The 18875-nt window shown below is 48.3% G+C and overlaps 1 protein-coding gene across 12 annotated transcripts in view; it reads left to right on the forward strand.

Annotated features, from left to right (window-relative positions):
- The window catches only part of TRRAP (transformation/transcription domain associated protein), a 97113-nt gene that overhangs the window by 36177 nt on the left and 42061 nt on the right, over window positions 1–18875 (forward strand). For 7 of the 12 annotated variants that reach the window (XM_074345694.1, XM_074345698.1, XM_074345700.1 and 4 more), the window contains exons 24-39: window positions 179–396; window positions 499–696; window positions 1300–1560; window positions 2068–2229; window positions 4605–4701; window positions 6149–6270; window positions 6572–6742; window positions 9930–9998; window positions 12377–12430; window positions 14251–14370; window positions 14596–14715; window positions 15125–15289; window positions 15382–15563; window positions 15781–15979; window positions 16402–16530; window positions 17953–18219. In XM_074345694.1, coding sequence (XP_074201795.1) covers window positions 179–396; window positions 499–696; window positions 1300–1560; window positions 2068–2229; window positions 4605–4701; window positions 6149–6270; window positions 6572–6742; window positions 9930–9998; window positions 12377–12430; window positions 14251–14370; window positions 14596–14715; window positions 15125–15289; window positions 15382–15563; window positions 15781–15979; window positions 16402–16530; window positions 17953–18219 — 2534 coding nt within the window. The remainder of the gene's footprint in view (window positions 1–178; window positions 397–498; window positions 697–1299; window positions 1561–2067; window positions 2230–4604; window positions 4702–6148; window positions 6271–6571; window positions 6743–9929; window positions 9999–12376; window positions 12431–14250; window positions 14371–14595; window positions 14716–15124; window positions 15290–15381; window positions 15564–15780; window positions 15980–16401; window positions 16531–17952; window positions 18220–18875) is intronic. The other 5 variants (XM_074345697.1, XM_074345705.1, XM_074345703.1 and 2 more) reach the window with 1 other exon arrangement.

Raw genomic sequence — 18875 nt, forward strand, 5'->3', positions numbered from 1 at the left:
ACGTCAGGCCGCTTAGTTTACAGGTAGTTGTAGTTTAGCAGAAGTTGGTCTCAAGTACCAGGGCTTTTTACTAAATTCCTAACCTCAAGGGCAAAACAAGGTGGTTGTCCGTGTGAGGGGCAGGAATGTCCGTGTCGCTGAACCCGACCTCCTCACATGCCCTTGCCTGTCCTCGCAGGTCCCTTCTTGCTCCCGTGCTACCAGGTGGGCAGCCAGCCCAGCACCGCCATGTTTCACAGTGAAGAAAACGGGTCAAAAGGAATGGACCCCCTGGTTCTCATTGACGCCATAGCCATTTGTATGGCGTACGAGGAAAAGGAACTTTGCAAGATTGGGGAGGTGGCCCTGGCTGTCATATTTGACGTTGCGAGTATCATCCTGGGCTCAAAGGAGCGGGTAAGGAGGGACTGACGGTCTGTTCTGGGGGTGTCTTCTGGTAGGCAGTTGTCGTGGGAGCGGCCCGCACTCATGCCGCATGGTGGGCGCGTGTCTCCCCAGGCCTGCCAGCTGCCCCTCTTCTCCTACATCGTGGAGCGCCTGTGCGCCTGCTGCTACGAGCAGGCCTGGTACGCAAAGCTGGGGGGCGTGGTGTCCATTAAGTTCCTCATGGAGCGGCTGCCTCTCACATGGGTCCTGCAGAACCAGCAGACGTTCCTCAAAGCGCTTCTCTTTGTCATGATGGACCTGACTGGAGAGGTAGGTGGCGGGTGGCCGCAGACCTGACCTGCTGCTTCAGGAAGCGGATCTGCCTGGAGAACAGCTGAGACAGTTCCACACATATGCTCTCCTAGAAGCTTAGATTTCATTACAGTGTCTTTAATAAAAGGACAGACCAGAGCCCTCAGGCTTTCGTCCTCTGGGTATCTAAATACCTGTCTGTCTTGATGAAGAGCAGCCACAGGCCAGAGTACGTGACACTGTACGTCCGTGAAGGGGAATGCCCCGCAGCCTGGCCGAGGGTCGGGTGGTGCACGTGCTGCAGGAGCGTCTGTGGGCCTTGCGCTCCTCATGAGCATGTGACACAGACAGACAGAAGATGGCGGGGAGTGCTTCCATCTGTGTGGTAGACACAAGGGTCAGCTCTGGACCCACGCTTTCTTTCCTACATGACAAACAGAGATTACCCACAAGCAGGCGATCAGCTACTGAAGTACCGCCTCGACAATGGGAAGCACTCTTGTTAAATTAGCGGAGGGGCGTGGACCCGCGGTGACAGTGTCTGTGGCAGACAGGTGTGCAGGAGGCATGGGTGCTGTGGCAGCATCACGCCTTACGTGCTAAGGAGTCCCCGGCCCACAGGTTTCCAACGGGGCGGTTGCCATGGCCAAGACCACCCTGGAGCAGCTTCTGATGAGGTGTGCAACACCCCTGAAGGACGAGGAGAGAGCCGAGGAGATCGTGGCGGCCCAGGAGAAGTCCTTCCACCACGTGACCCATGACCTGGTTCGAGAAGTCACTTCTCCAAACTCCACTGTGAGAAAACAGGCTATGCATTCACTGCAGGTACTGGCCCAGGTCACCGGGAAAAGCGTCACAGTGATAATGGAACCCCACAAAGAGGTGAGATTTCCAGTACTGGCACTAGGGTAACTTGAGCAAAACTTTTTGAGACTTTTTTTTCCCTTTAAATTTGGGTTGTCAATGACATGGAATTTATAATTTTGTGTCCAGTAAACAAAGTGCTATTGCACTTGGTCTTTTTGACCTTGATATGCAAATGGCAGTGTGCTCACCTTAACGTCTCTCAGTAGTTGTCAGTGTCGGGAGAGTAGAAGGCTGGCGTCCTGGGTCTGCAGGGCACGACCTGCTAGTCTTGTTCTTGCTTTGGGGTTTGTTTTAAGACGGGTGGCTGCACCCGTAGGAATGAAATGTATCCGATGTATCCACCCGTGACCCAGTGCCAGCACGTGAAACACGTCCTCCTGCCCTAACTAGAGGTCATCTGTAATAACCTTTGACCCCCGCTTAGGGTTTTCCAGTTGGTAATTGGTGTAGAATATAGTAATGAGAGCTGTTTGCTTTTGAAGGGGCAGCTGGTCAGTGGTGCTTCCTCCCTGCCTCCCCCAGGTCCTCCAGGACATGGTCCCACCTAAGAAGCACTTGCTCCGGCACCAGCCCGCCAATGCTCAGATTGGCCTGATGGAGGGAAACACGTTCTGCACCACCCTGCAGCCCCGGCTCTTCACAATGGACCTGAACGTGGTGGAGCACAAGGTGTTCTACACAGAGGTAGGGGGTGGAGGTGCGGCATGGTGTGGGTGGTGGTGACGTGCATCTGGTAAGCTGTCTCTGTGCATGGAGACTGGTCAGGCAGCATTCAGAGGAGGCCCGGGCCATGACCCCAGGTGACCAGCCACAGCCTGGCTCAGCCCTCAGCCCAGGTACGTCACATCTGGGACTGGGGAGAAGGCAGGCATGGTGACTGGAGATGTCAGTAAAACGTGGGTGTTTTCTGAGTCCTGTGAACTCCGTTAGCCCTCCGCAGGGAGCCTTGCACTTTAGGACCTTAGAGTTGTATTCCAGAGATAAGACCGTTACCGTCTACTTCATTTTATAAATTTTTTTAATTGAGGGGAGGTTATTAGGTTGATTTATTTTATTTTTTAATGGAGGTACTGGGGATAAAACCCAGGACCTCATACATGCTAGGCATGCCCTCTACCACTGGGCTATACCCTCCCTCCCATACCATCTACTTCAGTCACTCTCGTATCTGCTGGCGCCCAGAGTAAGACTGCACAGAGCAAGTGGCAGATTATTGAATCTCTCAGTCACCTACACACACCATGCACTGAGAACTAACTTCACGTGAAGGCCCTTCCCCAGCTCTGGCAGCACCCCACGAAGCGTGCGCACTGAATGTTCTTATTCTGAAGGTGCAGAAACTGGGCCTAGGCTTGTTGCGCACCTGAAGTCGCAGAGCAGGGCAGCTACAGGGCTGAGGCTGGAGCCACAGCTGTTGTTTCAGAGCCAGGTTCCCGGTCACTGCACTGCCCTGCTGGGGTCTCGTTGTGTTTAGTGGACTTGACTTGCCCCTTGACCCAGGATGACGGGCAGTGGCAGGGGGCACCTCACAAGTATTTGTCACAAAAACATTACAGTGTGGGGCGATACTAGACAGTGATAAGTAGAAACTAAATATAGATACAGTCAAATTACAAGCATTAATTCTCAGAATCAATAATGGTCTGGTGATCCGTGCCAATTTGGAATTTTTACAAGACATGAAACATACTTCTGGAGGCCTTGTCAGAGTAAACTGAGGCCGACGTCATAGGAAGCAGATTCTTCCTTATCCACACTAAGTCTGAATTTCCAATTATGAAAAATTTACCTCTTGATTTTTTTTTTAAGTCATGTGTTTTTGCTTGAACGTAAGGTCATCTGATGACGTGTTCTGGCTTTAACGTCGCGTACCTCATTGTATCCTTTGTGTGAGAGCCGTTGCTCATGAGGCCTGGGCGGGGGCACTGCCCTTGGGTGCCGTCCAGGCAGACGTGTCTAACCTGTGTGGAAAACTCCACGTGGAATTTAAGACCAGAACCTGGTTGTGTCAAGTGATAAAATCTTGGGGAATTAAACTGGTTTTGAAAGTGTTTGTCAGGGCACCAGCTGCAGCAGAACATGTGAGGATCTTTTGGGGAAATAGAAACTCTTGAGATTTAGGGTCAGTAGATTTGGGGTCGGACCCGAGACTTCTGCTGCCTAAAAACTTCCCAAGTGATTCTGGTGTGTGGCCACATTTGGAAGTCTGGCTGTCTGCTTAATGACCCGACATTCACCCCCTCTCTAGACGTAGACGTCTTGTCTGCAGCACGTGTGTACACAAACACGTTTCTCCACAAGGAGAGTGTTGTTGAAGGGCATGCAGTGACATGGTTTCCTCTGGGCCGTGGGACAGGGTGGGCAGCCTGAAGCGCTTTTCCTATATGTCCTTTTCTGCGGTTTTAAGTCTTTCACTAGGTAGGAATCGTTAAGGGAAAAAAGGGTAAAATTCTATACTGTTTTTCCAGGATGTCAGTAGAAGGGGGACGTAGTAATAGAATACCATATATGATATTTTAGATATTAGATTACAAAAAATGCGTATCGGCCTGGTTAAGTGTCTGGAAGGAGACCCACTGGAATGTCTGAGTGACGTTATTCTGGAGCCTTTCCTTCCTTCTTACGCTTTAAAAAGACAAAGTGTTGCTGCTCAGACACTTGAATTCCAGCACATGTGTTTCTTGAGCACTGGCCCAAGGCATTGGGGAGCGGCTCTGAATAGGGAGGAGTTGTATCTGCCATCGTGGAATTTGCACTTAGATAAAGTGATCGTCTGTTAAAATAAAAACATTAAACAAAAACATTAAAATAAAAACATGGTATCAGAGCGGGTGAGAAAATATCAAAGAATTTATTTCACTAATGAGCTTGACTGAGTTTTGCTTTAGAATAAGGAAGCTCAGTCACACTTTGATACTTAAATGCTTTAGGATTTGAGTATAGTTTGTCAGTTGTTAATTGTGTCATGTGGATGGCAGATTGTTGTGTTCTGTTATTTGCAAGATGATTCTGTCTTCACAGTAAGAGCAGGCTAAATTAAGTTGTTCTGTCTTTCACAGCTCTTGAATTTGTGCGAGGCTGAAGATTCAGCTTTGACAAAGCTGCCCTGTTATAAAAGCCTTCCGTCTCTTGTACCTTTACGAATTGCAGCGTTAAGTAAGTTCATATAAATCTGGGACAAGTTACTGGGTACAGAAGCGAAGGAGGCAGGTGGGGGTTACAGCTCAGTGGTAGAGAGCATACTTAGCATACACGAGGTCCTGGGTTCAATCCCCAGTACCTCCGTTAAGGGGGAAAAAAGTGAAGGGAGACAGTGGCCTTTTTTTGTTGTCTATAACTTTTTTGACTTTTTATGGTCTTTTTAAAGCGAAATAAAATTTTGTTTTTATCAAACTACATAATGGGACGTCAATGGATTATATAGATTGCTGAGATTTAAATTATTTTTTACTATCTAATAAACTAGATGTTGCCCTATAGTAATCCTCTTTACCCTGTGGCTCTTTTTCAAGAACTGTGTATGTCTCTGAAGTATGTGCATCTCCAGTATTCTGCTCTAAGAGAGTTGTCATACCATTCACATCTTTCCATTTTCATCTGACTCAGTATTTAGATCTTTTTAGACTTCTTAATGATTCAGAAGCATTTGAGAATCCTGCTGCCTCTCAGTTTTCATTAAGAATGTCAATTATCGTTGTTCAGCACAGGAATTGTACATTATTTAGGAGAATATACTAGATCAGTGCTCACCCTCTTACTTAGAAACAGTCATTTCCCCTTGTTTGGTAAATAAAAACCCAGTGCAAGTTGTTCGGTTGACTTTGTCTCTTGTTGGTTTTTATACACTTAATAAAATATTGTCAGAATCCTTGGATGAGAGGTGGAGGAGCTGAGGGGCAGACCACAGTCCTCGAGCTGGAGAAGGGGCTGGGGTGTGCAGACGCAGCGAGCCGGGGTGAGGGAGGGATGTCCCGCAGATCCCGGTGGGGCTCCTCTCCTCGGGGGCCTCGTGCCTTCCTGTCAGCCCACACGGGCAGTGCTCTTGCTGGAATGTTATTCCAGAACCAACATTTGACATACAGGCCTGAGGCGTGTCCTCTTGCCTAAGAATATTTGCATTTTCAAAGCTTTTAACCCCCCAAGTTGGGAGGAGACCCCCGATTAGACGCAGGCAGTGGAGAGATGCCGGGCTGCGTTCCCTCCTTCCCAGAGGCTGAGGCCGCGCCTTCTGTGTTAACTCCGCCTACGTCTGCTCACAGGTCAGCCCTGCGCTCACCTGTGAGGACGTCCCTGGGCAGGGGGGTCATGAGGACCCCCTTCCACCCTGCTGCCCCTCGCGCCCCTCTTCATCCCACCTGGTCAGTATGGTTGATCGTGGCTTCCGGGCAGGCTATTGCTGCCTTGGGTGAGAGTGTTCATTCGTAGGTAAAAATTACGAGCCTCTACGTAGAAGACAGCGCATCTTTTGTCTTTCTTGAGGCCAGATCCTAGGAAAGAAGTGCAGCGACTCGTGTGTGTTGGTTGGTAAGAGACTTTAGACAGGGAAGATGTTCCTGTGTCTTTCAGGTTAATAACGAAAATGTATTGATTTCTCTCCCTAAAGATGCGCTTGCTGCCTGCAATTATCTCCCTCAGTCCAGAGAGAAGATCATTGCTGCTCTCTTCAAAGCCCTTAATTCAACCAACAGTGAGCTTCAGGAGGCCGGAGAAGCCTGTATGAGAAAGGTGAGCTGGGACGGGTGGGTGTGAGTCCCGCCTTGAGTTCTTCCTGTTTACCTTGTCCATCTGCCTGGAAGTCTGTCCGTGGTCAGTGTACCCTGGATTGTAACAGCGTCTCTACCTGTTTCATTGACGGAGCCCTCTAAAAATTAAACAGTAGTGACTAGTCTTCCTCATTTCATCATAAACTTCTGTACTATATGGTTGATATTCTGTTTTCCCAAGGAAGGCAAAAACTTGCTGCTAATGTTAAGAAGTTCTGTTCTGTTATGAAGCGTCTTCTGTGATCTGTTTCCCTTGTGAACAGTTTTTAGAAGGCGCTACCATAGAAGTAGATCAGATCCACACGCACATGCGGCCCCTGCTGATGATGCTGGGGGACTACCGGAGCTTGACGCTGAACGTCGTGCACCGCCTGACCTCGGTGACCAGGCTCTTCCCGAACTCCTTCAACGACAAGTTCTGTGATCAGATGATGGTGAGCCGGCTGCGTGTGACGTATTCTGTGAGGAAGCTGAAAAGTTAAATTATGTTTTAAAATGAGTAACACATTTACACAGTTTAAAACTCAAAAGGTGTAAAAGGAGATGTTGTGAGAATTACCAACCCCTCCGTCCCCGTCCTTTCCCAGGACATGGCCAGAGTTAAGTCCTCCGGCCCCCTAGTCCCTCTGCCAGGGCACGTCCAGACCTGAGACTCCCGGGCTCCTTCTGGGGGCGTCTTGCATCAAGTGGGGTGTGTGTCTGTTCTTTCAGTTCCCGCAGAGGGAAGTGTCAGAGACACCTGCTTCTTACTTCTTCCACTTACCCTCCCATCACTTCACATCAGCCTGTAAAGTGCTTCTTCATTCTGTTTTCTGGCTACATAATTCTTCAGTGTGTGGTCCTGCTGTAATTTACTGAGCCGTTCCTCACTGACGAGCACCTGGATTGTTCCCAGTCTTTGGCTGTTATAGACAGTGCTACAGTGAAAAAGTTGTAAGGGCTTCAGCAGTCCTTTGTTCTTTTACAATTACCAAGGGAATAAGGGAACAATAAAAGATCAGTTTGACAGTGTTAAACTTGAAGTGTACATAGATGGAGGGTTTCAGCTGTTTATTTTATATTCTATAAATAAGCATTGGTAATTTACTAACTTACAGTTTCTGCAAATATGCGTTTTTTATGCAGCTTTTTGCCTCACACGCTGGTTTCTTCGTACCACAGACACCCAAAAGATGAACCCAGTAGTATTATGACTGGTCCTAAATCTCTTTAAGTGATGCTCTAACAGTAGAGTGTGGATGAGAAACAATATATATACATAAGTGAATATTCCAAATTGAAGGGCTATTTCCCTTTAAGCTTCCGTGTGTAATACACATACATGCCAACAGTTTACATGCATACGCAGATGCATAAGCGTGGTTAAAGTAAATGAAGTTACATCACTTCCTAATCAGAGCACATCAGACGCATGCTGTATCTTATCTCTTATCAGTACTTTCCTGCATGACACCTGTGCATCTCCTTTTACTCCTAGTCTTTTTCCTTCTGTTGGCTGTCGTTTCTTGCTGCCTTTGCATGCCTGCCTGAAGCAACTTTCTCTGTCTTTTTGTGGGGTTTTTTTTTGTGTGTGTTTCTCTACTCCTCTCTAACCCTTCAGATCTGCTGTGAGCTGGAAATTCATTCCCAGTGTTGTCCAAACTTTTTTGGACAGTGTGAGCAGAACTGCCTCAGTCTATAGTTTCTGGCTAAGGCCAAGAGTCTTTTTCCCTAAAATAAAGTACCTGTGTTTTGTGTTTCTGATTTGTTCAGGGTATTTTTTTTTTCCTCCCCCTCCTCTGGCATTATAGCCACGTTGTGAGTGGTTTCACTCCTCTGAAAGCAGAGGGTGTTGCTGGACTTGGGTAGGGAATGACTGAAGCTGCCATGTATTCGGCCTTCTCATCTGAGTCCTGCTGGGACCCATCAACGTCCAATAGTACTTTTGCATCTGTGGCGGTGGTCTTCCCGGCATACCCCCCGTGCCTGCCGCTGGCTCTGCCAGGTTTGTCCTTTCTGACTCATTCTTCAGAACTGTGCTCAGTCACTGAGCCTTTGCTTTCCCTCATATGATATGCTTTTGGATGAACAGCCCAAGTCTTCAGCATAATTTTAAGAGATAGGACACCTTACTGTGTAGGGTGGGTGTGCATAAAAGCAACCCTGAGCATTGTTTTTTCTTAACAAGTTCAACTGCTTGACATTGGATCTTGAAGTCTCTCATGTGGCTAGTTGTTTGGGATATCTCCTTACTGAGCTAAAAGTGAGTTTTATAGACCAGTTAGCATTCCTGTTTTCCTTCTGGGGACTCTGAAAGCAGCTGGCTGTTACCTGCACCTATAAATTTGTTACTCTCGTATCTTTGGTATAAAAGCTATTCCCTTAAGATAGAGGTTTTGTGAATATCCATTCTGGTGGTATCTTTTGAGGAATTTTACTGGCAAAACATGGTTAGCTTAATGTATTTAGTCTCTTTCAAGAAATGTGTATTGTCTTAGTTCCTCATAGTGTGTTCCTTGGAACACTGGCCCTGCAAGATGTAGGGTTTCTGTGAAAGACAGTTCATTAACTAACTGTTCCTGTCTTGAAGTTTTACAGGGTCTGTAGACACTGAAGTCTCAGAGAAAGGTGTCTGGATGTGTTTAAACCATCTGTCCCTCAGCCTGTTTGACCATGGAGTCCTTTTTAAAGTAGCTTGTTAACTTCCCGCAGGGCAGCATTTTGAAGGGCAGGCTCAGACAGTGGAGGATGATGAAGATAGTTCTGTTATTTGGGTGCCCCTGTTGTGGTTTTAGCTTAGGCTCCGAGTGCTTGTCACCAGGTTTTGCTGGATACCCTGGACAGGAGCCTGGCTGCCCCGTGCCCGGCTCAGGCCCAAGCTACTCTGGGCTCAGGGGTCTCTCCTGTGTGCCTGCTGCACAGCGGTCTTCTCACAGGACGTCTGCCCCCATTCTGCACAGAAGGGCATTGCCACCTGTCCGTGCCGCAGGAGCCGTGCTCATCTCAGCAGCCCAACTCCCGGGGTGCCCTTGGGCGCCCCAGTCCTTAGCTGCAGTGGCCACCTTTCTGGTGTCCCTCCTTTTCTCTGCCTGGAGCACTCTGCCCTGGTGCTTCTGGCCCATCGGCCTCAGCAGGGCCCTCCCTGACCTCCTCGCTCCTCCTCTAAAGCCAGATCCTGTTACTCTTCCCCATCCTTAGCATAGATGTCCTTCCCCACAGGAGGCATCTGTGTCCCCTTGTTTCCCCCGCTGGAGCCTGAGCGCCCCGAGGACGGGGGCAATGTCGGCTTGTTCACTTCTCTGCCCTGACACCGAGCGTGGTGCCAGCTCAGGGCAGCACTCGGAATAGCTGTGACGAAGCAGCATTAGGAAAAGTCCCTGTATTGGAGTGGCCAGGTTTCAGGACTTTGCTGTATCAGGGAAAATTCAGCTTTTCTGTTTATAGAGCATAAACAGATACCGATTATTCTCATCACTAGTTTGATGGCAGGGCTATTTCAATTAATAGAAACACTACCATCCTCACAATAAATAGAGTGGAAATGAATGATTACATATGAGTTTTCACCTAAGGACAGCATTTTGGAATTGAGGTGCTCCTGTTGTCAAGAAAAAATGTCTTAAGAATGTCTTTTCTCAACAGCAACATCTGCGCAAGTGGATGGAAGTGGTGGTCCTCACCCACAAAGGGGGCCAGAGGAGCGACGGAAACGTGAGTGACTTGTTTGTCTCTGGGAGGGCAGCCCGCCTGCCCTGCTGCTGCCAGCGCTTGTGTTGGGCGGGGCTTTTAGTTTAAATACCGGTCAGAAATCTAGTCTTATGTGACATAGTCCATGTAAATTGTTACACATATTTTGTTAACATTACTTTTTGCTTTGATTTTTCTTAATTGTTGAACATATTCCTTTTCATGTTTCTTTAAAATCTTCCTATTGTTCACTTTAATATAACGTTTTTGTTGATGAGAATTCCGGGAAGCTGGAAATGTTAGTATTTCAATTTTATTAGTTTTTCTTTAAAGTGAATGAAGTGTGCTTTCTAGACTCTTGGCAGCTCCTGTTCGCACAGGGATGCAGCCCTCACTGCTGTTTTCCATTGCTTTCCGTCATCATCGCCTCATAAGCCGAGTAGAGGTTTGGGGACTTAATGAAGCGTGGAGGAAAGTGTAGTGAAACACCACGTAACTGGGCGTGTGTGTGCTCTGGGTCTGGATCCCCCGCCCCAGTTGCTGGCCGGAAGTCAAACAGCCAGCTCTTCAAAACACTTTTTTTTTTTTCACGGTTTTGAGGGAAAACCACTTTAGTTAAATCTTCTTAAGTATCCAGTGTTGGTCACTAAAGACTTTGTCTCTTCAAAATGAATGGTTCTTGCTGTTTTGAATCTAATCTTATTTGTACACGTTAATATTCTTTTAAAATATTTTTTAAGTTGATGATTGTCCTCTCAGTGGGATTGTGTTTGCCATAAGTTCCTGTTACGCCCAGTGAAACTGTGCAGCAGTACCCCGATGGGGGATTCCTAGAGCTCTGCAGAGGCGTACCTAACGTGGCTTTCGGTCCTCCTTTGCCTGCTTGTTGGATGCTCTGTTTCATCCCAACTTGGATTTTATTTATTTGTTTTGGCTTTATTATGCTTTGTTTTAACCATTCTGTGTCAAGGTGTTTTGTTTACATAAGTCTTGTTCCTCCTGCTTCTAAACAGCCAACTAAGCAAACTAAACCAGGATTTTAAACTTTTTTTAGGAACGTTAAACAATCCATGATCTCTTACTTAGGGAAAAAATCAGGAAATCTTCATGGGGGAGAGCAGAGTGTATTTTAACAGCCTAAGCTCTTGGGAGTAGGTGCAGGTGCCTCTGCTTTTCCTCCCTATCTCTCATCCATTGGGTATTTTTGCTGTAAATTTTGTATTTGTTTTTACAATTAGCTGTTAATTCTCTGAAGCAGATAGCTTGTTCTAGAATAAACATTAAAAAACCTGGAGGGTAGATGAATGACTTCCATTTGTTCAAAAAGATCCCATAAATTTTACAGCAACTAATTTGGGCTGGGGGTGCAGTCGCATGGGGGTGGGCCGCGGGTACTGGGAAGTCCTTGGGCCCCTGCTGAAGCATGTTGATCAGTGTGTGAGTGTGTGCCCTGAGCAGCCTGGGGACGTCTGGCTGCATGAGAGAGGCTGCAGGTATGAACTCGGGAGCCATGGTGTTTGGGGGTCCAAGGCCGTGTGGCCACGGCTTCTTGGCCTCAGCCCAGGGCCAAGCCACCTTTCTGCTCTTAAGCTCTGATCATTTTTCACAGATGCTCCACAGGATTAGAAACAGGTCTTGAAAAGTAGTTTCTTTTTATTTGGCTGGATCCCCAAATAACATTGCCCAATTGGAAAACCGTAACAGAGGACACGTTAAAAGTTGAATAAAAATAAATAAAAGCTCCCTAGAACATCGATACCCCCGACGATCAGAGCTTTACATTGTTACCACCTTTGGGAAGGTTTACCTGTTCGGCATTGAACTTACAGGGGAGAACTCATGACCACCTTTTATGCCAACGCACATGCACACACGCACAGCTTCCCCTCAAAGGATAACCCAGGTATCTGTCTGGTGGCTGGTGTCATGGCCTGTGGGTTCTTCTGGATGTGTGAGCCCCAAACATGCCTAACTGATGAACTGATGGGGATTAAGCCCTCTTCCAACTTTAGCTGGGAAAGAAGGTTTTTTAAAATGTCTTAGCACTTCACATAAAATATTGAATTACTCACTCTGAACAAAACAAGTTTTTAAAATGTATTTGCATATGTCAGGGTATTACAGTTTCTCCCCCTAGACCAGAATTCCAAAACTCCTATTACTATAAATTTGATTCAGGGAAGAATGTGCTCCATGTGACATCATCAGAGGGGCTGTTTTGACATCTGAAGGGTGGAAGGTGTGTTTTTTGCTGTTGAGCGTTGTTAATTAATGTGTGCTTTCTGATAATTGTGTCTTTATTGTCTTGTTTACCCCAGTAACCCTTACTGTGTATGAGTATGTGGGAAGTTCTGTGTAAATAACATAAATAGAAAAAAGATGATTTTCCTCCCCATCCTCAGGAAAGCATTTCAGAGTGCGGGAGATGTTCCTTGTCTCCATTCTGTCAGTTTGAGGTGAGAACAACCTATTAAAAGTCAGTTTATGACTTGCAATGTGAAGAACAGTTTATTTTTTCTTTTCTTTTCTTTTTTTTTTACCTTTCGTTGCCTTTTTTCATGCTGTCATTTCTGTTTTGGTTCAGCCTGCCGTGGAAGGGGTAGAGGTGAGAATCTCAGCGGAGGCGCAGGAGGGGCTGTTGTCGTACTTGGTTCTGCTGTGGCTTGTGGTTCTGTGCTGGACGGAGTGTGTCGTGCCTTTGAGTGCAGTGAGCCGTACTGTCTGTCTGTGGCAGAGTCGTACCAGTACCATTGCTGTGAACTGTCCGGGGGCCACGCATGTTTTCTATTAGGATGTTTTTAAGCAAGATTCTAAGTTCTTTGGTTTTCTATCTGCTAGAATTGCAATATCTCAACATTTAAGATTCAGTTGGATTTTGCTCTCATAATGTTTGTATGAGCTCACGCATCTAACAGCCTCTTGAGAGGAAACGCCACGAGGGATACATTGTCCCTGCGAGAAACTGGGAGGAGTCCTGCTTCCTTTCACACTGCTAACTGGCCAGCTCCCTCAAAGTGCAGGCCTCCCTGCCCTCCCCGTGCCCAGACCCCGGGGTGTCGCTCACGCCCACCACACTGATGTGGTCACGACACCGTGACTTTGGACAGCCCAGCTCTGAGTTTTCCTTCTTCTGTAAAATGGGGATGGTAATCTCTGTCATTCCTGCCTTTCGGTGGTGGCGTGCAGGCCAGAAGAGGTTTCATGACAGTGCTTTGAAAATGAAAACCCTTAATGTGAAAGTACCATTATTAGAATGTTATTCTAATTTCAGGATAGAACTTACTATGTCTGAAAACTTGGAAACACTGTAGATGAGAACTCCAGAGGTGGCGTGGGGCAACACTGAGCTGGTTTTTCTCACTTTCCAGCCATCTCACTGTTTTGCCTTTTGGCTTAAAGAGGCATTTTGAGCAGTGTCTCAATTGCTGCTGGGATGTGGTCCCGCATGACTGGAGTTCATCATCCCCGTTTTACTGTGTTCCCTTAGAGTAATGGCTGTCCTGTTACTGCCACCCAGGGTGGTACCCAGGGAGCCTTCTCTCCCTGTGGCCCGAGTGGCAGACACAAAACTGGAAACTGAAACTGGGAAAGGAAAGTTGGGGTGACACTCAAGAGTGATTGACCGCTGAGCTGTTAGCACATTACAAGTGCAAAATTCTTGGCATTTCACATATTTTCATATGATTCTGTAAAGCAGTTTGCCAGCTTTATTTTAGGCCTGGTTGACAAATTCTTAGTACCACAGTCTGTTATTTATTTACATTGATAATTAATATCCAGGGTAAATACTTTAAATATTTTTTGAGAACTTTCTGTGTGCTACGTTTTGAGGACAAAATGAGTCTGTGCCCTCAGAACTTAGGACATTGGGCCGACCCCATGCTTTCATGGCAGCATGAGGGAATCCTGCCACTCTCATGGCCCCCAGGTGTGATCACCTCCCACCTCGGGGGGCCTGACTCGGCAGCCCCAAAAGGTCACTTCCAACACTTGTCAGTGTGCGTGAAAACAAACAGCACAATCACCCAGACGTACACAGTCCGCTCCCTTCCCGCTCCGTTGAGCGATAAACTCTGAAGGCCAAGGGCAGGTAGTCTCCTTAGGCCAGAGCTGTCACCTGAGATCGGTAAGTTGTGGCTTTTACGTGTTAACTCTTGGCTTCTGTTGGCCAGCCTTGCCAGTGTAGCTAGAGCCCAGTAGGGTCTGTAGTCATGTTAGTATCTCTAGCTAGCAGGATTAATTGGCCTATTTTATAATTCCTGGTTTTTTTCACTAGGAAATGAAAATTTGTTCGGCAATCATAAACCTTTTTCATCTGATCCCAGCTGCCCCTCAGACTCTGGTCAAGCCTTTGTTAGAGGTTGTGATGAAGACAGAGCGTGCTATGCTGATCGAGGTAATGGTTAAGCTCAGGACCGGTTCTTCTTCCTCCGTCTCTTGGTTATAATGTTTTCACTTGGTCGTAATCTAACAGTGTGAAGAGGTTAGGTATTAGCATTGGCTTGTGGTTAGCACCCTCCAGTTACACGGGGGAGAAGTGCACAGTCCCTACCGTGTGAGGTCAGTGGAGCAGAGGAGCCTCACACCCCCGGAAGACGCGGTTGCCCCACGTGTTTTCCAGGCCGGCAGTCCATTCAGAGAGCCTCTGATCAAGTTCCTGACTCGCCACCCCTCACAGACGGTGGAGCTGTTCATGATGGAAGCAACGCTCAACGACCCCCAGTGGAGCCGGATGTTCATGGTCAGAGCTCGGGCTGGAGTCGGGTCCCTGCCCAAGTTCTCTCCAGCCTGAAATTCCTATTTCACTGTCCAGTGTCCTGGCTTTGTTTTTCTCTGGCATATTTGAGTATTAGAAACATCATTGTGCGTGTGAGAAGCTCAAGTCCAGGAGTCCCTCTGTGTAGGACTTCTGTGGTGGGGACGAGTGGGTGAGCTGCTAGGCCTGTGAAACCCGTGAGGGATGATGACTGTCTAAGAAGCATGTTTTTTGAAGGCTGCTTACAGTGATGTTTTCTTTTTCTTCTCTTTTTCTTGTTTTTTTTTCTTTTTAGCCTGCCTAGAGAGGTTTAGAAAGAACCTTGGAGTTTATATTGTCTAAACCTTTTGTGGGTTTTGATTAGCTTAAAACAACTGTTTTGCTTTGTTTTCAGAGTTTTTTAAAACACAAAGACGCCAGACCCCTGCGAGACGTGCTCGCGGCCAACCCCAACCGCTTCATCACGCTGCTGCTGCCCGGGGGCGCCCAGCCCGCTGTGCGCCCGGGCTCGCCCAGCGCCAGCACCCTGCGCCTGGACCTGCAGTTCCAGGCCATCAAGGTAGCGCATCCCCTTCTTTAGACTCCCGACGCCTGAGACGTGTAGTCGAGGCGACAGTCCTGTCAGTGTCCTCATAGTCTCTTCTTCGACAGATCATCAGTATTATAGTTAAAAACGACGACTCGTGGCTGGCCAATCAGCACTCTCTGGTGAGCCAGCTGAGACGCGTGTGGGTCAGTGACACCTTCCAGGAAAGACACCGGAAGGAGAACATGGCTGCCACAAACTGGAAGGAGCCCAAGCTGCTGGCCTACTGTCTGCTCAATTACTGCAAGTGGGTGCCCCGTGTGCTCTGCGCCAGGACCTGCTCCTGTCACCCCATGAGCTAACCGGGGCTTCTTCCCGGATCACGTGGCTGGGCTCACCAGACATGCAGTCATGGGTGGTCGGGAGTGGGCTGGAACTTTGAGCTGCTTAGAAGGCAAGTAGACGTCATGCGTAGTTAGGAAATTGGCTGTCATTTAACTCGCCTCCGTATTTTGACCCTTCAGGAGGAACTATGGGGACATAGAGTTGCTGTTCCAGCTGCTCCGGGCCTTCACTGGTCGTTTCCTCTGCAACATGACGTTCTTAAAAGAGTACATGGAGGAGGAGATTCCCAAAAATTACAGCATCGCTCAGAAGCGTGCCCTGTTTTTTCGCTTTGTGGACTTCAGTGACCCCAACTTTGGAGATGAACTGAAAGCCAAGGTGGGTCCCACTGTTACGCAGAAGCCACGGCGTTTAAGCTCATTTTCTAGGGAGCCAAGGGCACTGCTTGTGTCCCGCAGTGTCTCTGCTGATGCCGAAACAGTGGTCTGGGCTGTTCACGAGGAACTGCCATTGTCGAGAAACATAAGGCAGATCCAGCATGGCCAGTAGTTTGTTAGTTCGCTGGTTTATAGAACAACTTATTTGAGGCGAGAGAATTAAACCAGGCCACTGTCTCTTTTTCTCGAGTTTTTAACTTCCCTTTCTAGTTGCCCTGGGAATAAAAGTCGAGATGAGGAGCTGCACCCTTGATTGAGTCCTAACCCCGAGGGCGGCGTGGCCAGGCAGCCTGTCCTGCTGCCTAGTTAGGGGGAGAGCACGGCTTGGCTTTCCTTCTCCTTCATTCTTAAATTTTTTTGTAGGTTCTGCAGCATATCTTGAATCCTGCTTTCTTATACAGCTTTGAGAAGGGGGAAGGAGAGCAGCTCTTAGGACCTCCCAACCCAGAGGGCGACAACCCGGAAAGTATCACCAGTGTGTTTATAACCAAGGTGACGTCACTAACCGTGCACTGGCGTGAAAAGTGACTTGGGATCCCGGTGTGTGTTTGTGTGTGTGTGTGAGGGAGAGGGAGAGAGATGGGTTCATTAAAATAGGCTTATTTCCCTAGGGCTTTTTTTTTTCTTGGTTGTATTAATTTACAGCAGAGCTTTTTAATTCTTAACTAGTGAATTTATTAAGGCAGCCTCACTTTGGAATGTACTTCTCCACAGTAATAGATGCAGTGAGAAACAATATCTCAGTGAAAATTCAGAGGCCACAGGTGTTTTGTAAAAACCTTTATTGCTGGTCAGTCGAGTTTTCACCCAGTGACAGTGTTAGGCTGGATCCAGTTGCCTCTGTGCCGCTTTGCTGCCAAGGTAATGAAGCGTCGTGTGGCAGTGGCAATGTCTGAAATTGGCTTGGGTCCCAGCATTTTTACAGCAGTGTTTCTGGTTTGCATGAGAGAGGTTTCTGAAACGAAGTGTTTCTCACGTGCCTCGGCTGTCCTGTGCGGGGAGGTGTGGCGCAGGGCCGTGAGCCATGAGCCGTTGGCGTTCCCCGCCTGCAGCGTCACCGCTCTCGGGAAGGACTGTCGTTTCCTACTGCCCTGACCTGCTGTTCACCTGGGCAGGTTGCTGGTCCGTATGGGGCCTTTGTCCCCTAAAACAAGACTCCTTCTTGCAGCTTTGACCCCACACCCACCCTCCCGAGGGAATGAGAGCTGAGCACAAGGAGTTATTTTTGGTCCGCATATTGATGTTTGCCTTATTCTGGGCAGCTCTGGGGAGATGGTGGCCCAGATGTGGCCCCTTCCCTTGTGCTGCCTTCTCTGGACTGTGTCCTCTGGGTCAACTGCACAAGTGAGGAGGTGGGATTTTGAGTGTCAATGAGGATAAATGGCGCTGGGGAGGCTGGAGCCCCTGAGGAAGGCAGGGGTCGCCGTGAAGCAGCAAATCCAGGGAAGAGAGGACTTAGAGGCTGGAGCGACCCTGATGAAAACACAGTCGTGATGGGAGACGTCAGTACCGTGGGTCTGTTGATAGGCAGAAGGTGGTCAGGGTACTTGAATGGTGCAGTCAGAATGCCTGATCCAGGAGAGACATGTAGACACTCCTCAGAGTGTACCTTTTTTCTTGCAGCCATGAAACACACAGAGAAGTCTTCCTTTTCTACCTTGAGCCCCTTTGCCCACTGCATTCTGACTTCTAAACCTACCCCTTTTTTCAACATTTAAATACATTTAGTGGGTTTCTAACTGTATACAATGAAGGAAAATAGATGTGACATCATCAGTTCATCATTGTAAAGCCGAATATTCTATATAAAGAGAGAGACCGGGACGTGCATTTTGTAAGGTTTAAATGTGCCGTGTGACCTTGGAAGTAGCACAGGCCAGGCAGACACGCGTCCTCTCTGCTGGTCCTCGGCAGGTCCTGGACCCCGAGAAGCAGGCGGACATGCTGGACTCGCTGCGGATCTACCTGCTGCAGTACGCCACGCTGCTGGTGGAGCACGCCCCGCACCACATCCACGACAACAACAAGAACCGCAACAGCAAGCTGCGCCGCCTCATGACCTTCGCGTGGCCCTGCCTGCTGTCCAAGGCCTGCGTGGACCCCGCCTGCAAGTACAGCGGACACTTGCTCCTGGCCCACATCATCGCCAAGTTTGCCATACACAAAAAGATTGTCCTGCAGGTACCTGGCCGGCTGCCTCCCGGCCTCCCGATGTGGACATGTGTCTGCACGTGTACACGTCGCTCCCTCATGCAGGCCCGGCCTCTCCTTCCCTATTGATCGTCTTTCCCAGTACGTTTAAAAATGCCATCTTTCTGTCACTGTGAAACCTCCTGTGGTGATCCATTCCCACCCCTCCCTCCCCAGTTCCTGCTCGGCCCGCTGCTTCCCTGCAGCCTTGCTTTCAAAACCATAGGGTGTCTCCCTCATCCACCTGACACTCCTCTACCCGTTACATGAAAATGTTTTGCTCCAGGGCCCCAGCTCACTGCTTAGCTAAAGACAGCGGGCACTTGTGAACTGTCATCTCCTAACCCCTGTCGGAGCTGATCTCAAGCACATCTTCCCTGCATCTCTCAATGGGTTAGGCTCTGATGTCAGGCAGCTCCTGGTTGAGTTTTGTTTCTTTCACTCATGAATTCACAACCCCGGCCGAGTTCTTGTCTCTGTGTAAGAATTAAACATACTAGTACACTTGAGCACTCAGCCGTGTGTCCCATGATGCGCCTGGTAGGTGGTGGGTCTTGTCCCATCCTCTGAGTCATTCTCGATTGTCTCCTCTGACCACTCCCTCTTGTGAACTCCTCTGGGCCAGGACCCGGGGGCCATCTGTGAGG

This window comes from Camelus bactrianus, chromosome 18, assembly GCF_048773025.1.
Source record: "Camelus bactrianus isolate YW-2024 breed Bactrian camel chromosome 18, ASM4877302v1, whole genome shotgun sequence".
NCBI lineage: Eukaryota > Metazoa > Chordata > Mammalia > Artiodactyla > Camelidae > Camelus > Camelus bactrianus.